The 21,102-nt window shown below is 33.7% G+C and overlaps 1 protein-coding gene across 2 annotated transcripts in view; it reads right to left on the bottom strand.

Moving 5' to 3' along the window:
- LOC129941216 (lachesin-like) overlaps positions 1 to 19,332 on the bottom strand; it is a 120,288-nt gene extending 100,956 nt beyond the window's left edge. Inside the window, exons 1-2 of one of the 2 annotated variants that reach the window (XM_056049793.1) lie at positions 18,823 to 19,332; positions 10,081 to 10,788 (exon numbers count right to left, since the gene is read on the bottom strand). In XM_056049793.1, coding sequence (XP_055905768.1) covers positions 10,081 to 10,396 — 316 coding nt within the window. In that variant the 5' untranslated portion in view covers positions 10,397 to 10,788; positions 18,823 to 19,332. The remainder of the gene's footprint in view (positions 1 to 10,080; positions 10,789 to 18,822) is intronic. The other variant, XM_056049794.1, reaches the window with a different exon arrangement.
- Between the last annotated feature and the right edge of the window lie 1,770 nt (positions 19,333 to 21,102).

Raw genomic sequence — 21,102 nt, 5'->3', positions numbered from 1 at the left:
ATCAAAGTCCAGCGGTCTGCAGGTATGTGCATTACGGGAGCACTTCGCACAACACCAACCGCAGCACTGGAAGTGCTTTTAAACCTAACACTATTTGACATCTTCTCTAAAAAGGTCGCTGCCAACTCATGTGTAAGGCTTAGAGCAACCTCTCAATGGACCAGTATCAATACTGGACATACTACTATTCTAGACAATTTCAGATCTATCCCAGATTGCTTAGACTATACCACCCCAAAAATGGTATTTGGTAAAAGATTCCATGTGTCCATCCCTTCAAGATCCTCCTGGGAAGAAGAGGGACCCCTGGAAGACGATGCGGTACACTTCTATTCTGACGGTTCAAAGACCGATCACAGAGTTGGAAGTGGTATCTTTTCAGAACAACTGAATCTCAGTCTATCCTATCAATGTAGTGTATTCCAGGCAGAAGTAATGTCGATTAAAGAAGCACTATCCTGGCTCAAAGAAAACGTTATATCTTGTAAGGATATACGAATCTTCTCAGACATGCAAGCCGCTCTTAAATCTCTCGCGTCTGTCTCCACAAACTCTCAAACAGTCCACAATTGTCAATCATCTCTGAATGAGATGACGGAACAGATTAACATTCACCTCATTTGGGTGCCGGGCCACAGAGACATTCCGGGAAATTGCAAAGCCGATGAGCCAAAAACGGAACACTTCTGCCTCATGTTAGACAAAAACATAACATAGGAACACCACTTGCTACATGCAAATATCTTCTCAAGCAATATGCTCTAGAAACAACAAATGCTAGATGGTCACAAAGTACCACCTGCCTAGCAACCAAGCAAATATGGCCAAGTATTGACTTAAAACGGTCAAAACGCTTGATATCACTGAGCAGACAAAGTATAAGCTCTACAATTGGAGTAATAACGGGACACTGCCTTATAGGAAGACATGCTCTGAGGCTAGGGGTCTACACAAATGACTTCTGTAGAAGCTGCATGGACGAGGAGGAAGAGGAAACGGTCCAACACCTTCTACGAGTATGTACATTTCCAGCACTCTCCATTAGAAGGAATTACTTTCTCGGTAATCCCTTCTTCGATAACACCAGTGAACTGGCATACTGGCAACGATTGACACAAAACGTCTCTCTAACTTTATTAAAAGTACAAAATGGTTTGTTTAAAATCATTACAATGGACCCTTGAGGTCTACGTGTGTCAATGACATCTGGACAGCCACTCCAACCTAACCTAACCTAGTCCACTTTAATTAACAAAACTAATTAATATCAACAGTAACAAATTAATTTTGTTCGTAAATGGAAAATTACTCAAAGAACACAGCCGTCGAGATACAAATGCAATATCAATCGTTTCAACGTTTGAGAACGGCATCACTTATAAGATCCATTCAAGACTCGAATATTTATATGTCAAAAACCCATCCGTAGTGAGATTCTACTACTTTTATAGGTAGTATTCATACTGCGGATATTTTTTTTTGTTATTTCTGTTAGTAAGGTTTTCATTAAATTGAATTGAACTTTTTCATTTAAAGAGAGCCTGGAGTGCGACCCTCACTGATAACTTCCCATACCGTCTGTCGATTTGGCTTGCTTAAACGTATTTTGTTAAAAACAGTTGACAATTGAATTTTTATTAAAAATTTAAAAATTGCAAACAATATTTTTCATATAATGAAATAGTTTAATTTCAAAATCATTTTTTTTTTTCGATTTTTTTCAAAATTTCACTGAATGTTGAAAATAATATTTCTTTTAAAATAACATTAATTAGAAGCCATTATCTCATTTTTATTGAAAAGAAATTTTAGTCGAAAAACTTTGAGTAGTGTTGTTTTTAGGAACTGTCAATTCCATTTTTCATAAAATTTATTGTTAAAAACTTTATTTTTTGTTGCACAAAATTGTTTTGCAGATAAAATTATTTTTTGTTCGAAAAATTTTCAAAGTGACAACATTTTCTTTTTCATTTTTTGTATGTATGAAAAAAAAAATTGTTGGATTTTTTTCTAATATATATATTGTTTGGTATTACGTTACAATACATAATATTAAATTTAATTCAAGTCTCTAGCGTTATTTGTTCGTGAGATATTTAGGGTTAACCAAAATGTTCACCTTTTTTTAGGTACTTCGGTAAAAAAAAACCGCTCACTCAATTTTTTAAAAGTCCTTTCTGCATTATTATCTGTATAACATTTATTTGAAGTCAATATTTCTATTGGTTCTGGAGCTCTGCACGACGACAAAAACGTCGCGAACGTACTGACGTACGAACGTACAAACGTACGTTTAAACGCACGCCAGACATCGTTCTAAAAATCTTTTATTTCGACTCTAATGACCTTGAAACGTTGAGAAATGTCACAGTTCATCAAATCGGACCCATTACAATGACTTCCTATGAGAAGTTAGAAAAAAAAGAAATTGATGTTGGCTTAACTTTAATTATAATATGGAATATTTAGATAATAGCAACAAAATTATAGTCAAAATAGTATTATTTAAGTGAAAATATTCATTTGTTTAATGTTATTGCTCTGAAAAAACTTTTACACAGTTTATATTTCATTTCACAATCTTATATTAATGCACATAGATAGTAATAACATGCTAACATGCGTTTGGATAGATAATTGAACGCCCTCGTGAAAATGACTCCTCCGATCTTTGTATTGTATCGATAAATGTTATCGATTTCTTCACAGCACTACTCTTTGCACTTGCACTTCCCTAACTCAACCGAAACACACACAGTTAGTTTTAATTCATTTTGCAGTGCGTTTGCGTGATTTAACTTGCTCGCGAGTGATTTTTGTTTGTAAATTAAATTATAAATAATCGTATACATTTATTGCGTTTAAATTGTTATACAAATATTAATTGAGTGACGGAATTATATATTAATCGAAAAGTGTTAAAATTAGTTGATCTTAAATGCTTTGTTCATTCTCTCTGAATTACAGATCGTTCGTTGTTCGGGTCAGGTCGGTAATTTTCGGTCGTGAAGAAAAGGGATAGCAGAGAATTCATAGAATTATTGAAAATAAACGATGTTTTTTTTTAACAGCACAAATTATTTCCCCTCTTTCTTTTGGAATACATTTTTTCAAGCTTCGTATTAACATTTCTGGTATTGAAAGTCTTCATTTAGTGAACTAATTTGTGCCTTGAATTAAATTCCAGGTGAGTACGTTCTTTATTAATGGTTAAAAGTATATTTAATTTTAAAATTTAAAAGAAAAGTTGTACACTCTAAAGCCTATTCCCATGGTTTCTTGGAAACCATTTTTATAGCAAATCTAGTTTTGAAATGATTTTGAGTTTAAAGATTGTCAGAACTTAAATTACGCTGTTCAACAAGGTAATGTATCTAAGTGACAATCAATTTATACTTTTTCTAAGCTTTTCATTGTTCATGTTTCAATTTGACTTCAAAATCAATCGGTCGCGTCAGGTTTTTAACATACAACTTTTGATTAGGAAACAAAAACTTATATTTGGATTTTTGGGTCTTTGTAAACTTATGAAGTAGTTTTTTTTTTCAATAAAATACAGAATAATTTTACAAATTTAAAATCTCTTACTTCGATATTGCATTTAAATATTTTCAGTACATCACTTATATTTTTAAAAAATAAGTATAATTTATACTAATACCGTTCTTAACAGAAAAACACAAAACGAGCTATAATCAATGTTTGATCTTATTACAAATTGGCAGTCATAAAATCATGCTTTGCAATATGCGTGTATATATTAAAAAACATGCAAATAATTTTGAAAAATGGTATTTCTGAGCTTGACACATACACATAGAATCCGATTGTTTACACACGGAATAAGAACTACAAATTATCTTTAAAACTAAAGGGTGATTTTTAAAAGCTATAGCAAAATTTTTCAAAAAAAGCACATACAATTCAGAAAAATAAGATTTCTTTATTTGAATCGATAGCACGGTCCATATATTTTATGTTCAACGTTGTCTTAAAATCCGTCAATCAAAACGGGCTTGTCTGTATAGACATGAGCTTTAACATAGCCCCACAAAAAATAGTCTTAAGTCGCTAAATCGCACGATATAGGCAGCCAATTTACCGGTCCCAAACGTGAAATAAAATGTTCACCGGCTCTCAATAAGTCCACTGTTGTCAAGTTCTTGCAATTTTTGCAAAAAAAAGTTGGACATCATCTCACTGTAGCGGTCACCATTTACAGTTACGTTACGAATCGTATCATCTTTGAAGAAATACGGTCAAATGATACCACCAGCCCATAAACCGCACCAAACAGCGACTTTTTCTGGGTGCATTGGTAGCTCTTGCACTGCTTATGGCTGATATTCACTCCAAAATCGACAATTCTGCTTATTTACGTACCCATTGAACCAAAAATGAGCTTAGTCGCAGAACACAATTTTTTTGGTAAAGAAGTGGATCTTCGGCCAATTTTCCAAGAGCCCATCCACCAGAAATTTTACGTTGCAGTAGGTCGTTCGGCTTCAATTCTTGCACCAGCTGTATTTTTAAAGGTATCACACCTTAATCCTTTAGCAAAATCTTCCACGTTGTTGAGTTACACAGGCCCAATCGCGGGTGGTGGTTTAATGTCCAACAATGTAAATTTGGTGCGAAATTTACTCACAATTCAGTGGGTCGATCTTTAAATGGAAGAAGTGCGCGATAAACTTTCCTAACAGAGCACGCATTTTGATAATAAAATTCAATAATTTGCAAGCGTTCGTTCTTTTGTAAGACAATTCATGTTTAAATTACAGACCAAATTGAAGATGTTTGCCAGTGAAACAAAACACGAAACGTGTGTCAGCTGATTAAACCAGTTTTACCAAAAAAATACTACCTAACATTTCATCCTTTAGTTATTCAAGAACATAAAGGAATTATAAGCAGGTTTTTGTATGAAATTTTATACTCACAGTTTAAGGCAGCTGCTTGCCGAATTTTATAATTGAATATAAGAATGAAACAACAACAACTTGTGTGTGCTACCACCAAGTTCATAGGCTGGAGTTATAGCTATTTCACGGGGGCCAACCCGATCATCAGACTCCTTTAGTGGTGCTTAATCGCTTTTTGTTCAATTTAATTTTTGAAGAACTCGGGCTCGGGCAAAAAGTTCTTCAAAAATTAAATTGAACAAAAAGCGATTAAGCACCACTAAAGGAGTCTGATGATCGGGTTGGCCCCCGTGAAATAGCTATAACTCCAGCCTATGAACTTGGTCGTAGCACACACAAGTTTTTGTTGTTTCATAAAGGAATTATATTGCAAGTTTTTCAAAACTTCAGATAGAGTCAAATGCGACTCAAAACTCATGTCATGACATATAAGAAATTACGAAATCAAAGTGACATACTTAAATGATTAAGGCTCTTTTTAGAAGACGAAGAGTTATACTTTCGAAAATCGTCGTACAATGTATTGTCAAAGGATATGTTGTGTTTTGACTTAAACTTAAAAACCGAGTGTTTTTTATCCTTGGCATTTTCAAGAGCTTTTATTTTAAAATGACTATTTTAACTTTATTATCATTTAAATCAAATCTTTGAAAACTTAAAACTCGAAACCCATTTTAATCTATATATGGACTTCAGTTTTTGATTGATCTTACAATTCCCCTTTTTTTTGGAATTCAATAACATAAAGTACAGTAAGCCAAATTGTCAAACAAAAATGTACTTGTTATGATATTTTAAAGTTGACATTTGTCAGAATAGTTCAAAACATAAAACCACATATTTGAAAAAAAAAAATCAAAATTCAAACCAGGGGCCTATTTCACTAAACACCTTTCACTTTGCAACTTTACAAAAAATTATTATTTCACTATAGTGAAAAGACTTCACTTTATTTGAAAAGTAAAAAGTAAAAGTTTTCATCAATTTAAAATACAAATTTGCAATTGTTTCGTATTTTGAAAAGTTGAAAAGTAAATCTTAGATTGTGTTTATTAAGATCAAACATGCATTGAAAACTACTGGTGAAAAAATATCTATCATGGTACCGTCAACAAAAGGAAATCCTCCTTGCGGGGTTATGACTGAAGAACTTGTGTCTAGCAAATTCGAATACTCTGAAAACGGTTGCTTTGCTTATTCTGTGCATAGATGCAACACCGTGTTATAGGTTTACATTTCCAGCTCAATTAAGTGTACGTAAAAGTTGTTGTAAGGGACTGAAACTCATCTATTGAATTGTAGTTTAATTATAATTAAAGGTAACAGAAAAAGATGGTACTTTTCGTTAATGGAAAACTCTTGTCGAAAAATCATTTCTGAAATCGAATTCTTTTCTAATAACTGTCAAATTCCATTGAAAAATGGCTACGATTTCAAAGGTTTAAAAAATCTTTTCAAAACTAGACATTTACGATGAATCAACGTGGTAACCCTTTAATGTTAAATTCTTCAAATCTAAAAAAAAGAAGCCTATGTCCATTGCCTTTGAAGCATTTATTTACTCCTTCATTTTTTCTCGACAAATTTTCAAAATATTTCATTGGCTTTGAAGCATTTATTTACTCCTTCATTTTTTTTTTTCGACAAATTTTCAAAACATTTCATTGCCTTTGAAGCATTTATTTACTCCTTCATTTTTTTCGACAAATTTTCAAAACATTTCATTTCATGAAATTTTGTTTTAGAATATTATCGAAAAGCTGTTGAAACAAAAAATAACAAATACTTTGCAAAATATTTTTCAGAAAAGACTTTGCACTTTGATAATTTGAGTTTGGTGAAACGTATTTTGCAAAGTGGCAACTTTTCAATTCTACAATTGTCTCTTTCAAAATTTGCGTTTGCTGAAGCGTTACAAAGTAAAGGTGCAACGTTGCAAAGTGAAATATTATTGCTAAAGCAATAATACCTGTGCCGGTGGCATGATGGTTGGTGCGTTGGACTGTCATTCATGAGTTCTTGGGTTCGATCCCTGCCTACGTCATCTAAAGTTTTTTCACGGGTACTGCGTCTTGCGAGGAACTGACCAATTTTCCAAGAGTAATTCTTGTCATGAATAGTGCTTTCTTAAATTAGCCGTTCGGAATCGGCTTTAAACAGTAGATCCCCTCCATCCCAAACAACAGTGCTCGCACACAGGAATGGTTGAGAGTTGTAAGTAACTAGGCCCTAGTTCTCAATAGACTGTTGCACCATTCAATTTATTTATAGGGCTCAGAACCAATTTCAACTTAAAAAAATGGACAGTTATAAACTTGAACGGGGATCAAAATTAGAGTTCTTTTATTTGCATACTTTTTTGAAGATTAGGCAAGATATTTTTAAGGAATTAATTTTGGTGGTGTTGTAGTTGATACGAACTATCAACAAAATTTTGCAAAACTAATACAAAATTTAAAAAAATGGACATAGAAAAAGAGGCGAAAACTACTCTTCAAACACAGTCTCTCAGAAGTATCAAACATATCAACTTCTGAGAATAAAATCCTCGGAGCAGAATTAATTCAATTTTTCTTTTCTCGGCATTGATTTTGCTACGGATGTTGTAATTGTTGTGCATATAAAGGGGGATTTTTTAGCTCCTATCCTTTTGGCAACACAGGTTTAAACAGCACATTTCGTGTTTTGCTTCACTGTCAACCATTTTCAGTTTGGTCTATAATTTAAACATGAATCGTCTAACAAACGAACAGAGCTTGCAAATTATTGAATTTTACTGTCAAAATGCGTGCTCTGTTAAGAAAATTCATAGCGTACTTCTTCCATTTTATGGTCAGTTTAATCAAAAAAAATATCAGAGCTGTATCGGCCAGTGTTAATGATGACCATCTATTATTATCAATTCGTGGCCGTTCGAAGCAATTGGGCCTCTGTTACTCAACAACGTGGAAAATTTTGCTAAAGGATTATAGCGTGATATATTTCAAAATACAGCTGGTGCAAGAATTGAGGCCGAACGACCTACTGCAACGTAAAATTTCTGGTGAATGGGCTCTTGAAAAGTTGGCCGAAGATCCACTTTTTTTATCGAAAAATTGTGTTCTGCGACTAAGGTCATTTCTGGCTCAATGGGTACGTTAATAAGCAGAATTGCCGATTTTGGAGTAAATATCAGCCAGAAGTATTGCAAGAGCTACCAATGCATCCAGAAAAAGTCGCTGTTTGGTGCGGTTTATGGGCTGGTGACATCATTGGACCGTACTTATTCTAATATGATGGGAAGATGATATCGAACATTTTTTTGCCAAAAATGCAAGAACTTGACTTGCATGACATGTGGTTTCAACAAGACGGTGCCCACATGCCACACAGCATGCACAACAATGAACTTATTGATAGGCGAGTTCGCTGAACATTTTATTTCACGCTTGGGACCGGTCAATTGGCCGCCTATATTGTGCGATTTACCTCCTTTAGACTATTTCTGTGGGGCTATCTTAAAGCTAACGTCTATACAGACAATCCCATTTCAATTGCCGCCTTGAAAGACAACATTGAACATAAATTATATAGACCGTGCTATCGATTCAAAAAAAGATTTAATTAATTTTTCTGAATCGTACGTATTTTTTTTTGAAAAACTTTTCTATAGCTTTTAAAAAATCACCCTTTTCTTTATACTGTACTACTTATGATTTCTTCCAAAAAAAAAAACACGGCTGTTATTCATTGTTAAATCTTGCAGTGTCTTGTAATCGTCTATCAATGGCAATAAATTTGTGTTTTTAAACAGTTAGTAGAAATTCCGTCACAAAGTTGCCTGAACATATCGAGCCCTTCCCGCAAAATTATTGTAAGCGCCAAAATAAATTTTATCGTAAACGACAAATCAAAAGCTTACTGCTGGTCATTGAAAAAACTTGTACCCATAGTCGGTATTGGAAATTATTAATTATGCTGTAGTTAAGAAATGACAATAGCCTTCAAGGCTTTAAAATGGCGGGAAGGACTCGATACATGTATAGAGTTTTAAAAAAATTGTTAACTGTCAAAATATTGAAACAACGATACAAATTATCAGGTCTGACATACATTAATTGCGCAATATTTTAAACAATTTAACAATTTACTAATCAGCAATTTTCTAAATATTTATAAGTTTACTAACGGATACAACATTTTAGACACTTTTTATTCGTTTTTCTTACTAGTAAATTGCTTATTCGTTTTTATTTAAGAATGGTCAACGAGACATGTCGAAACAGTGACAATTTGTGGAAAAAAACCTTAAACCAACCTATTAATTAGAATTCCCACTTATAGACTGGGCCATTTCATCCATTGTTCTTCTAAGATTAATATTGTACAGAAGTCAAATAGATTTTGAAAATTGCTGAAAGTTAAAGAAGCCATTCTTCAATTTAAACTTTAGCAAAAATTAAGAGGTAGTATGATGTTGAAATCGTTTAAGACTAGGTAAAGCATCTTTTCCACTAAAAATGGCTTTAACATTTTACTAAATTATGTACAAAATGTTGCCCCTTTTGCGAATATAATAAAATTCTAAACTTTCTTGATGAGAATTGAACATTATTAACACCAAAAAAGCTTTTAAGTTGAAAACATGAATACAAATTAAAAACGAATAAAAAAGCAATTTCTCTACAGCCATTCCCTGTTCCGAAGTCTTTACTTGATTTAATTTTTTTTCTAAAAAAACACTCGTATTCAACATCAAACAATTTCATCCATAAAATTGTACATTTTCATCCTTAACTTTAACATGAAATTTTAGCCAGGACGTTTTAAATTATTAACGAAATAATATTTCTTTGCTAACAGCAACAGCAAATCTTTCCTCTCTTGCCCTAAATTAGATGGTATTTTCATTAAGTCCAATGAAAAACATTGAATATTCTGATACCCATAGCCTTGTGACTAGGTTGTTATAGCCGACATTATAAACTGTTGCTTCAGCTTCATATTCAAAATATATAAACAAAAACAAAATCACACGCAAATTAAATGCAAACTCAAAGCACTTCGTCTATAAATCATAAGTATCTCAATAAATTTCCAACCCTCATTGAAAAACAAAATAAAAGAAATCCTGGTTTTTGCTTTTTATAAAGAGTATAGAAAACAGTTAAATCCTTACCATTTGACGAGGATGATGGCAGTCCTCCGCCCATTCCATTTATAAGAATTCCTCCACCAACTGCACCACTACCTCCAACACTACCGCCACCTGATGCTGCTGCTCCGCCTGTCGACAAGGACGCTGCTGACGAAGATGATGATGATGACGAGGACGACGAAGTCAACGACAACGACGATAATGATGAAAACGGTAGGATGTTGCCGGCGCTGCCACCATAAGATGAGGACGATGAGGAGGAGGAAATTTTATTTGTGGAGTCCCCCGCTGTTGCCGACAGCAGTAGGAGGGCCCCAATTAAACACCAGGGGCCCATCAGCTTAACACTTTACTACACTTCATTGTTTCTTATAGAAAACACAGAGCAAAAAAGCAGTGGAAGGGATTGCTTAGTAAAAAATACCGCCGCTGCTTGCTACCTTGCCCTAAACCGTTGCCGTTGCCAATGCCGTTTTCCTTAAGTCCCGTCCTGGCGATGCGATGTGTTGAAAGCGCTCCCGAACGAATTCTTCACTTTTTGAACTTTTAAGAGGGTGTTAACGACGACAATGATGCTGATGATGATGACGATGGAAGAAATTTCTTCAATCTCGACGACTACGACGAAGACGATGACTACAACGACGTCAACAACGTCGTGTTGTGGTTCTTCTTTGGGTGATGGCTTGTGGTTTGCTTTGCTCTGCTCTGCGCCACTCGATTCTGCTCCTGAACAAAAGTAGGTATTGTATATAGTGTCGAGATTTTCGATTATATTTTATTAGAAGTTTGCAAGAAGCCAACAAAACCTCAAGTGCGAGTGTAGGAGCGAGCGTGTGTCAGAGTTTCAATAGTTGTTGCGGGTGTTACACTATAGGAACTGGTACTGTTATTGTTGCTTTAAGGGTTGATGGTTAAATGAATCTTGGTTATATGGCACGGCACTCAGCAGCAGCGCCAACAACGCCATGCCAGTGCAAACGAATGCCATCACACATATGCTCGAGCCATAAATGTGTGTCGGCTGAGTCTGAGGCTGATGGTGGCCGAAGAAGAAATAAAGTTTTGTCTATTTTCGGGGGGTAAATTTTATTAACGCTCTATCTCTCAGTTAAGACTTTTCGTTTTCGAAAAGTTCTTTTGCCCGATTGAATTATGAAAGTTCCTCTATAACTTCTTTTCTAATGGGTTTCAATCCTGTTTCAGAGAGTAGGTACTAAAGTAGGTGTATGGCTAACATGGGGTGCGGATGGTGATGGTTGAAGGAAGTCTAAGAGTTCAGTCTCAAAAAAGGCTTTAAATTCTTATAGTTCTTTTGTTTTTTTTTTTATTGCAATAAAGATCAATTTGTCTTTATGAAAGATGCTCTGAAATAATGTGGGGAAGGTAGATAGAGCATTGAGAGTATTGGAATTGAAAGTCTTAAAAAATGTTTAGTAATTTTTATTTGAGTTTTTCAGGTATTTAGGATTTAAGTTCTTGTTGGTGTGTTGTGTCTAAGGATTCAAAAGTTTCAATATTTTTGGACAAGGGTTTCATTGACTTAAAAGTTTTAAATCTCAATGTTCATCACTTAGAAGATAGGATATTTTTGTTTTTTCTTTTAATTCTAAACACAGCTTAAAAAGGAAAAAATATTGTGAACTCAGTCCCGCTTTAAGCATCCATATTTTGAAACTGAGGTAACTAAAACTGACTTTTGAATACTCAAGTTCTGGTTATATTTTCATGTCTTAAGCCATACTGTTTTGAATTTTGAGAGTTGGTGGGGGCAAAACTTTTATTTATTCGTCAAAGGATTATGATGATGAAAGGAAGAGTTTTGGAGACGATGTCTTAAGCAAGATGTGCTAACATTGAAATAAAAAAGTTCTCATTCAATTTGACTTTTGTATCATCGACGCGACGTAAAGTGAAACATATAAATGATATTAAATCGATTCCATATGATTAATGGTAATAATAAAAAGATGAGGGCCTAAATGGCTACCTTGTGGTACACCAAATATAACAAGAAATGCTTAGAAGAGAACGCATCTTACGTGAACATTGAATATGCAGCTTTATTTGCAAGAAGAAAATCATTAGAACAAGATCGGTTCATAGCCAAGAGTTAAGGTTGAATCGTTTCTACCTGAAATGCATACATTTTTAAGAACCCTTAAGGACCGCAACCCTGCAAAAATACTCAACATTTGTGTGTATCTAGACACCTTAAAAGACAAAACAACTGTAAGAAACTCTTACTGGGACTTATTTCATTAAAAAAAATATTAATTAGCCGTTATAACTTGAGTGGGACAAAAGTAAACTCACCATGTAAGGGTTAAAACTCAATATCATATATTCTTAAATTTTGTAACTTTTTTTAATCTAAGAGTCCTTTAGAGTTTGATAGCTTGAAACCTTATTTATTTTGAACTTTTTGTGGCAGGGTCTCGGAATTTCATATAAATATATATTATTTCAACAGTTTCGTATCTTAAAAGATTTCGTCAATTTGTGAGCTTTCAATGTTTAGAGTTTAAAAAAATAGGTTTTTGAGGGTTATGCATTTAAATAATCTATTTTGTTTTTCATGAAAACAGATTTAAGGACGTCTTAGAACGGGATTAAAAGTTTGAAGAATTTAACCTAAGCTCATTTAAAACGTATGCTATTCAGAAACATGTAGTGAGTTCATTAAATATTCTCAACTGACCATCTCTGAAGGAAGAGAACTGCCGGAAGTGGGAAATCCTTAAGGATATCTATCCTCAACCTAAAGATGCTCCAAACAATTAAGACCAAAAAACATTGACAAAGTTTCATTGTTGTAAGTTGATAAGGATATGCGACAAGTGTTCTCTTCCTTTCTGGCTCTTTTCGTGTATAAATGTTTTTTGTGTTTTGTATAATTTTTTTATTTCATTTGCAATCCTGCTCCTTATCCCGGACACATATAGTTCGGTATATATAGAGGTACCGACAAAGCTTTATTCTGGTTAGGAGAAAAAGCAAAGCGGGAACATGTTTTGAATACAAGAGCTAAATTTCTTAGTCCTCTGCGTTAGCTATATATCTGTGGACTCGTATACGTAGATATCTATCGTGTCGAGTCGATTCGAGTCAAGTTGAGTTGAGTTAAGTCGACAGTCGAGACTGCAATTGTGAAATTAAGTATTCTTGGAACGTACACACCTTGGATTGCCTCAATTCCTAATTAAAAGGATTTATGTTGAGGCAAAATTAAATATATAGGACAAGAGAGTTGAGTTGTTGGAGTGGAGTGGAGTGGAGAGTTGGAGTTGCAGAGTTTTGTTGGGTCCTTGGGTATTATTATTATGTATTTTGTTTGTGTACATAAAGTTATATGCGGAATTCCGTAAGGATAAACAAGCTTGTTTCGAGGTTAGGTTGATTCGAGGTTGCTTTGGTTGGTTTGGTTGGTTGGTTGGCTGATGGTCGTCGGTCTTGGTTGAGTAATGTGATTATTTCTTTGAGGGTTTGATGTTGTTTTTTTGCTTTTTTTATTTATTTATTTTATGCTGATGTCCTTAATTTGGGTATTTTTATTTCTCTTATTTTGCTTAGCTTTTTCTATTTGTGTGGGAAAACAATTGCCTTTCTTTTTTTTTTTTTTGATGTTGTCTTTTGGGTTTACAACAATTGTGGACTTTTCTTCTTCGTTTTTTTTTTTAATTTTATTTTTCGTTTGAGTATTTGAATTTTTTAAGAGGAAAATAATTTTTTTTTATTTCGCGAGTTAAAGTTGTCATTTTGTTAATTTGAAAGTGGTTCGGGGAAGTTTCTTTTGTGGGAGGTAGGTAGAATATGATGGTAGAGTTGGATTAAGAAATGCATTAATTATGAGGGTAAGTGAGATTTAAATTAGATTCGACAGACGAACATTTTTGTGCACAAAAGACTGAGAGAAAGAATGTGAGTGGTTGCTTTATAATTAAGTCCTTATGTATATCTACATATATATTTATCTAGTAAACGAAAGAGTTGTTGTGCAAAGTTGAAATGAATGTTTATTTCAATGTGAAAATTATTGAGGAAATTGTGTCGACTTAAGTTGTTCGGGGTTTCAATTTTCTTTTTTCAGGGTTGCTCTTTATGAAATTTAAGTATTTTAGGAAAATGAAATGAAAGATTTTTGTTTGTTTTTGGGAGAATTTTTATATTTGAAAGTATCAATTAGCCTATGATGGGCTTGAGTCAATACAAAAAAATACATTCTTAGTTTCGTTTATGAAGTGTAGGCTGCCAAATATTTAAAGTGTGTTTTTTTTGGAAATGCTATACTTAACATTGTAGGTTCTCAAATGTACAGAAATTCAGGTATAAAGCTTAATCAAATGTACTAATGGCGTTTTTGAAAAGTACAGAATCAATCGTCGTATTAGAGCTATTATTGTTTTAGAAATTCCAAAATTAAAATATTACAATATAGTATGTAAATAAAAATGTAAATTGTCGATAAAATAATTACAGTCTATTACTGTGTTACTTAGTTTTAAACTACTTATAAGATAAAATTGATCTATTGCATTTAACGTCCATATCAGTAAAACTAGTTCTGTAGAAGTTCGAGTTTGAAATTTTATCACACATTTTTTACAAAATCGAATCAGTGTTTCAATAATGATGATTTTCTTGAAACCAACAAATATATAACACTTTAATATCAAATCTATTTGATACTCATTTGGACTGCAAACTAGTGTCAAAGAAACTCAACAATTTACGTGTGGGTAGCTTTCACAAATACGATCACGATCTCATTTATTATTGTTAAAAACAAATATTCAATTGACATAATGTACATATAAATAAAATTTGTGAAAAACGTAAAATTCGTAACGCCTTTTAAACTAGTTTAACCGTTAAACTAGGAAGGCATTAAAATTACTTTTAAATTTACTTATGTTAACCCTAAATAATCAATTACCTCAGGACTTTAGTCTGATCTATTTACAATGATATTGAAGCCAGAGGGTTTTTCTTAGAGATATCAACGGATGTTTATTTTCTCGTATAGGAAAGGTATGCATGCCATTAAAAGTTAAAAAAAGTATCAGAAAAATGAAATTCAGTTCGAACTTTTGCGGCTTAGTGTCCTAAATATTGCAAAGAATTTAATCTTTAAGGTCTTGAAACGATCGTGTACCGATCGTGTCTTTCACATGGCTCTTCAAAAAAGGCTTAAAGTTTACTTTACAAGATTTCGGTGGCCAATTGTGACACCTCTTCAGGATTTAATGTCAAAAAACTTTTCTTGTAAAACTGCGAACTGTGGCCACAAAACGTTAACTGTTTCTTTAGTGAATTTGTGTAACTTTAATTCGTTGTTGAAGGGTATACCGTTCCGTTTTAAGTAATGTCAAAAGAGACAGTTTGTTGAAATAGCAAGTTTCAAATGAAGTTATTACCTAGCTTTCAAGCTATGTATATTATGACTCTGATCATTACGACCATTCCTTTGGAAAAGAAAGCTTAAGTCCTTAAATAACTGTTCGTATAATAATATGCATATTCATCACCTTAAACTTAATTTATAAGAAATATTTCTTCTATTAGTGCCGTAAAATAAAACCAAGTAAAACAAAGACAACTTTCAAAAATCGGTCTTACATTTTTTTTTCAAAGTGCAATAAGGTTAGTTTTCAGGAAATGGTCTTATTACACTTATTCACGGTGAAATAAAGCCAGATTGTTTGATTGTTATCCACGGCATCTGGGCTTTTGTGCACTTGTTCACTTTGCAACTCACATTTCACCAAACTCAAATTTTCTTGGTGCAAAGTCTTTTCTGAAAAGTGGAAAGTTTTGTTATTTTGCAAAGGTATTTGATCTTTTGGTTTCCTCAAAGAATAAATTTTGCAAATTATATTTCAAATTTTGAAAACCTCTTCAATTATATGCAAAGAGAAATTTTCAATTTAAAAAAAGGGTTTGTTTTGAAAAGTTGTCGAAAAATAATACACAAATACATTAACCGTTTTGAAAATAAAGAAGTAAATAATAGTTCACAAGACAATGGACACAGGCTTCTCTCTTAGTTTTGACGAATTTACCAAAGAACATGAGTTTTAAATTTAAGGGTTTCATCTGAAGTTCAAAAATGTTTGCTTTCGTAGAAGTTTTTTAATCCATCCATCGTAGGCATACTTCAACGGAATTTGATAGGTTGTAGGCAAAAGCGCGTTTCTTTTGCAAAGTTGATGTTGTGTACATAACATTGCGCTGGAAATGGAGCGTAATATCACCGTTTGCAGTGTTGCTCATCGAGTGTCGAATATTATCATCGACGAATTTCAATCTACCACCATTGGCTTTGCACAAAATTGTGCAGACATAGCATCCCAAATTTTTTATCGAGGAGGATTTCCTTTTGTAGAAACATTTTAACATTAGGATGTTACTATTTTACAAAATTGCAAATTGAAAAGTGTTTGGTTAAATGAGCCCCTAGTTCCTATTGTATGGATTTTGAAGATTTTAAATAATCTCAGAATTTAACCCACCCAAATTTTAATGCTTTGTTAATTTTAATATTAGAAACTCTATCTTATTAAAACTGTTCATTTGTACACTTAGCATACGTGTCAACTAATAAATCATAATTGACAAATATCGAAGTTAAACATTTAGTCAATTCATTTTTTGATAATTTATAAGGTTTTAAAATAATGAGTAACCCGAAAGTATATTTAAAAGTACAAATTTAAAAAGTCAGAATTTCAATATTTATCAACAATCAACTGATAAATCTGTAAAACGAACCTAATGATTTCAGAAGTCGAAAATTTTAAAGTTATATGGTTTTAAATTATTTAAACCTAAATTAGCCATTTTGTAATTGTTAAGAGCTTCCTATTAAAATGCTTACTAAAATCTCTAGAGACAAATATCTCGCCGCAAAGAATTAGCAGTAAAAGTTGCCTTAATACTCAAGAGTGTTAATAAAATTTTCTTAAGCTGATATTTTTGAAAACTTTGTTTGCGAAAGTGAATATAGGTACGTATGTACATTATGTTTTCTAAGGAAATTTTAATTCCTTTAAGAAAATTCAGTGGTTAATCGAAGAAAATGAATGTCACCTTTCGTTCCACACTTTTCATTGAAAATTTAATTGAAAGTAAAAAAGGTTTGAGGTAATTATGGAACATCTGTCAGCAAAATTTTTGTATCGTAAACGACAACTCAAAAGTAAACTTCTGCTCCATCCATAAACCTACATCTGTTTACGGTCAATTTTGGAAATTATTATCAACTTAACTTTAGTTAAACCATGACAATGGGTTTGATGGTTTCAATTATTGCAAACAAATTTGAATAAGTTGTTTCCATTTTATTCGATATTATAACTCTATTTATATTCAGAGAAATATTTTCAATAATATTTTCACATGACATAAATCTACTTTTGATCTAAATTTTTCAATAAACAAAGTGAAACAATGAATTTCTAATAATTTCAGCAGAATCAATTACTTAAAATTCACTGTAAATATTTTGAAACTAAAACTGCTAAAAAAACCTTACAGTTAAAATTAGCCTAGGAAACAAATCAAAACGTATTCATACTGTTTTTCAGTTCTGTGATGCTTTCCATCTTCCGCATCCTTCCAGATGATGCCGAACTCAGAAGAAAGAGCACTTACGACAGCTTAACTCAGATTAGAGGAATAAAACGAAAAAAAAAAAACAAAAGCAACAAAATCATAAAGCAAACTAAATTACATTCTCAAAGTCAGATAGCTAGACAGACACAGACACCACTGTCGTCGTCGTCAACGTTCCGTTTGGGTTGTTCACTCGAGACTTTTTTTCTCCATCTTTTTTTTTTTGTAAATTGACCGCAAAGTTTTGAGTAAAATTATGGCATTTCTTAAATGAAATTGAAAACTCTTCGTAGAAAATTGCATTTGCGTTTCAACCACCCACTAGCTCTCCCCCCCTTTCTCTTAGTAAATCCATTCCCTCTGGACTGTTCATCAGTAGGTAAGGTATAGAAATCTCAAGCCGCCCGCCATCAAATCCAAACCAAAACCAAACCATCAGACACAACGATGACGATGTACCATCATGTAGCAGAACGGTAAAATTTCTATCTCACAGTCTTGGAGCTCGACAGTCGACACACAAAGGTTGCGATGTAGATTTTTTTGTCTTTCTTTCTTATTTCCAGGATAATAATGGTGAGTGAACATCATCCTTGATATTCAAAGCTAAAATCAGGGAATATCAAGTAGGTAGGTAGGTTAACTTAGCTATATCTTTTCTTCGGTTTTTTTGCTTCTTCTTCTTCTTAACATTTTCATTTGTGGTTTTTGCAAGGAAATTCGAAATGTAAATTTTGTGCTTAACAAATGTCCCCTGAGGCTTCAGGATTGGAATGACTGCTTTAAGGACACGACTTACGACTTGTTTCTGTATAAGAAGCTGAGAAAAAAAGAAGAAATGAAAAATTCCAATGCAAAAGTTCGACTCTAAAACAATTCAAATCAAATTCTGTTTTTTTTTTTTTCTTTTGTGTTGAAAAAAGTCGAAAGGATGGGGGCAAACATTTTATAACACTTTCTGACTACTTTGGCCATTTGTTATCCTTTAGTTTGTTTGTTGAAGTTTTTCAACGAAACTCTGACAAACACACACAGACACACTCCTCGCTCCTCCACCCACTGGGGTTTGAACAGACAAGAAAAAAAAAGACAATTATCATCATCCCTGCACATCCCAGTGCGAAGGGGGATATAAATTGGATCACTTACGCCCCAACACAAAGGTAGTATATTGTACACACACTGCAACAAAGAAAATAAAACGACAGGATACTTTCCCACTGATTAGTCAATTTAGACGCGATTCATCCTTGTCACAGGATCCACGGACAAAGTCGTCGTCGGCGGCAAGAGTCGATGGCTTACGCTGTGGCTGTATGTGACTACGGCGTACGAACGTAAACAAACACCGCGATGCCAAAACTCAACCGACATGACACGGGAAGACTCTCTCAAGCACAGGCAACAAAATCATTAAGGATATTTATCTGCCACACACAACAACAAAAACTTCAAAAAAAAATTAAAAATTAAACTAAATTGAATTGATAGACCGGCAAAATGTCAGACAGAAGGACCAGCAGCACAATACCGTTATCGTCAAAATTCTCTCGAAATTCGAATTTTGTTCGCAAGCAAAAATCACTACGTCTAAAGAGAAAGAGAGACCAAAACAGATGCGACCGTATCCTGCAGAATCCTTAGAGTAACTGGAGCTTTGTCAGCGTAGAATTTTCTAATAAACCTTTTCGCCAGCTAAAGCCAACAAAATGTGACAGAACAGAAACAGACACAGGACTAACGGCAGTGCTCACAGCATGCACTGCACACAAGCACACATACACACACAACACAGGATGATAGTTGGTAGACGAGAAAGTGATAACAGGCAAGGATTTTCATTCATTCATAGGAAAAGTTTCGTCCTGGAACTGGAACTCACAGACTCACCATCGCCAGTCAAAGCAGATTCAGTCACACGATGACGATAACCCGGTACGGTTACGGTATACACAGTACACAGGACACACCGCAAACACTGGTTTGAGGCTGTCGGGTATCGAGTACTACGACGACGACGACACGACATCGGAACAACCGTACAACACAACATCACATCCCACAAAAAGGTCCTGTTTTTGTTTTGAAGGCGGCTTTGTGTAAAAGGGGGAGAGGGGGGCTAAGGATGCTTAACATGACCACCATTATAGTAGACCAAAGATTGTAAGAAGGGGGTGCCACAGGCGAGTTAAAGCTTTTCTCGTAATGAGGTCCTTATCATTGACTTCTTGGTTTGATCAGGTTCGATGAGGTTCGTTGTGGTTCGATGGTTGCATGGAGCAAAGCTTTTAAGTGCGATTACAAGATTTTTTGGGGATTGGGAGCCTTGTTGCTCGCTGATGGTTTCAGCACATTCAGTGTGGAAAGAAATGTTTAGCCTAGCAGACCGGCCTGGTTGGAGTTAGAGAGTTCTCTGTTTGTTTTTTGTCTACCTTATGAGTCACCTATAATATTTGCTGTAGAAGTGTCCCGCCACGTCCTATAGAGGATTCCTTAAAGAAGTCTCACATAGGCATATAAATCGTGCATTGGTGGAGCTTCGTTTCATCTTTTGGGGGGATGATTTTTTGTTTTTTTTTTTTTGTGGCTGTGTTATGTTTCTTCTAACCTACAGAGGTTTGTTGTTGTTGATTTTATGGTTGGCACAACTCTGGTGTTGGTAGGGATAGGGAAGCTTTGACTACTTGATGGTGATATGGTGATGGTAATGTTGACGATGATGATGATAATAATGATGATGATGAACACCTATGCGCATTGTGGGCTGTTTTTTTGCAGCCAATCATTTCATTACTAAAACTTTTCTATATAAAAATGTGTGGTGTCCTTGAAGGTGATTTTCTTCATTAAAAATGCATTTTTCTTTTTTTGTTGGTTTAGGGTTGGTCTTTGAAGTAGGTATACACATATAAAGTATACACATAGGTATATCCTGCCAACGGTTTTTGTTTTTGTTTCGTGCTTTCTTTATTTTATTGTTCGATGGTATTTGTATATTTTGTGGGCAAATTTTCTGCAAATACGTTTATGTTTAAGGTTGTAAGGTGAAAGTAAATAAAAATGAAAATGGAAAAGTTTACTTAAGGTGGATTTTATAAAGGTTCGGACGAAAAAGATTTATTTACGAAATGAGCGATATTTCAAAGAATCACTTTGAATAAACAATAACAATTAAAATTAAGATTGAAACCAGTTTATATCAGTCATTAGATTTTAACAATTATATATTTTACATTCCAAGGAGGTAGTTTTACCATTTATCAATGTCTGTAGTTCAGATTTTGAGTTGAAGGGAAGGAAATTATTATTATTATTTTTATTATTTATTTAAGTGCACAGCTTCAACTCTACGTTTGAGCGGTATTGAAATCTGAAAGTGAACTCTCGATTTAAACTATTTGCGTTTCAAATTTACACTCTTGCGGTCTT

The sequence above is a fragment of the Eupeodes corollae genome, chromosome 1, assembly GCF_945859685.1.
Source record: "Eupeodes corollae chromosome 1, idEupCoro1.1, whole genome shotgun sequence".
Lineage (NCBI taxonomy): Eukaryota > Metazoa > Arthropoda > Insecta > Diptera > Syrphidae > Eupeodes > Eupeodes corollae.
The sequence above is the reverse complement of the archived record's forward strand: the minus strand, read 5'-3'. Positions and strand labels throughout refer to the sequence as shown.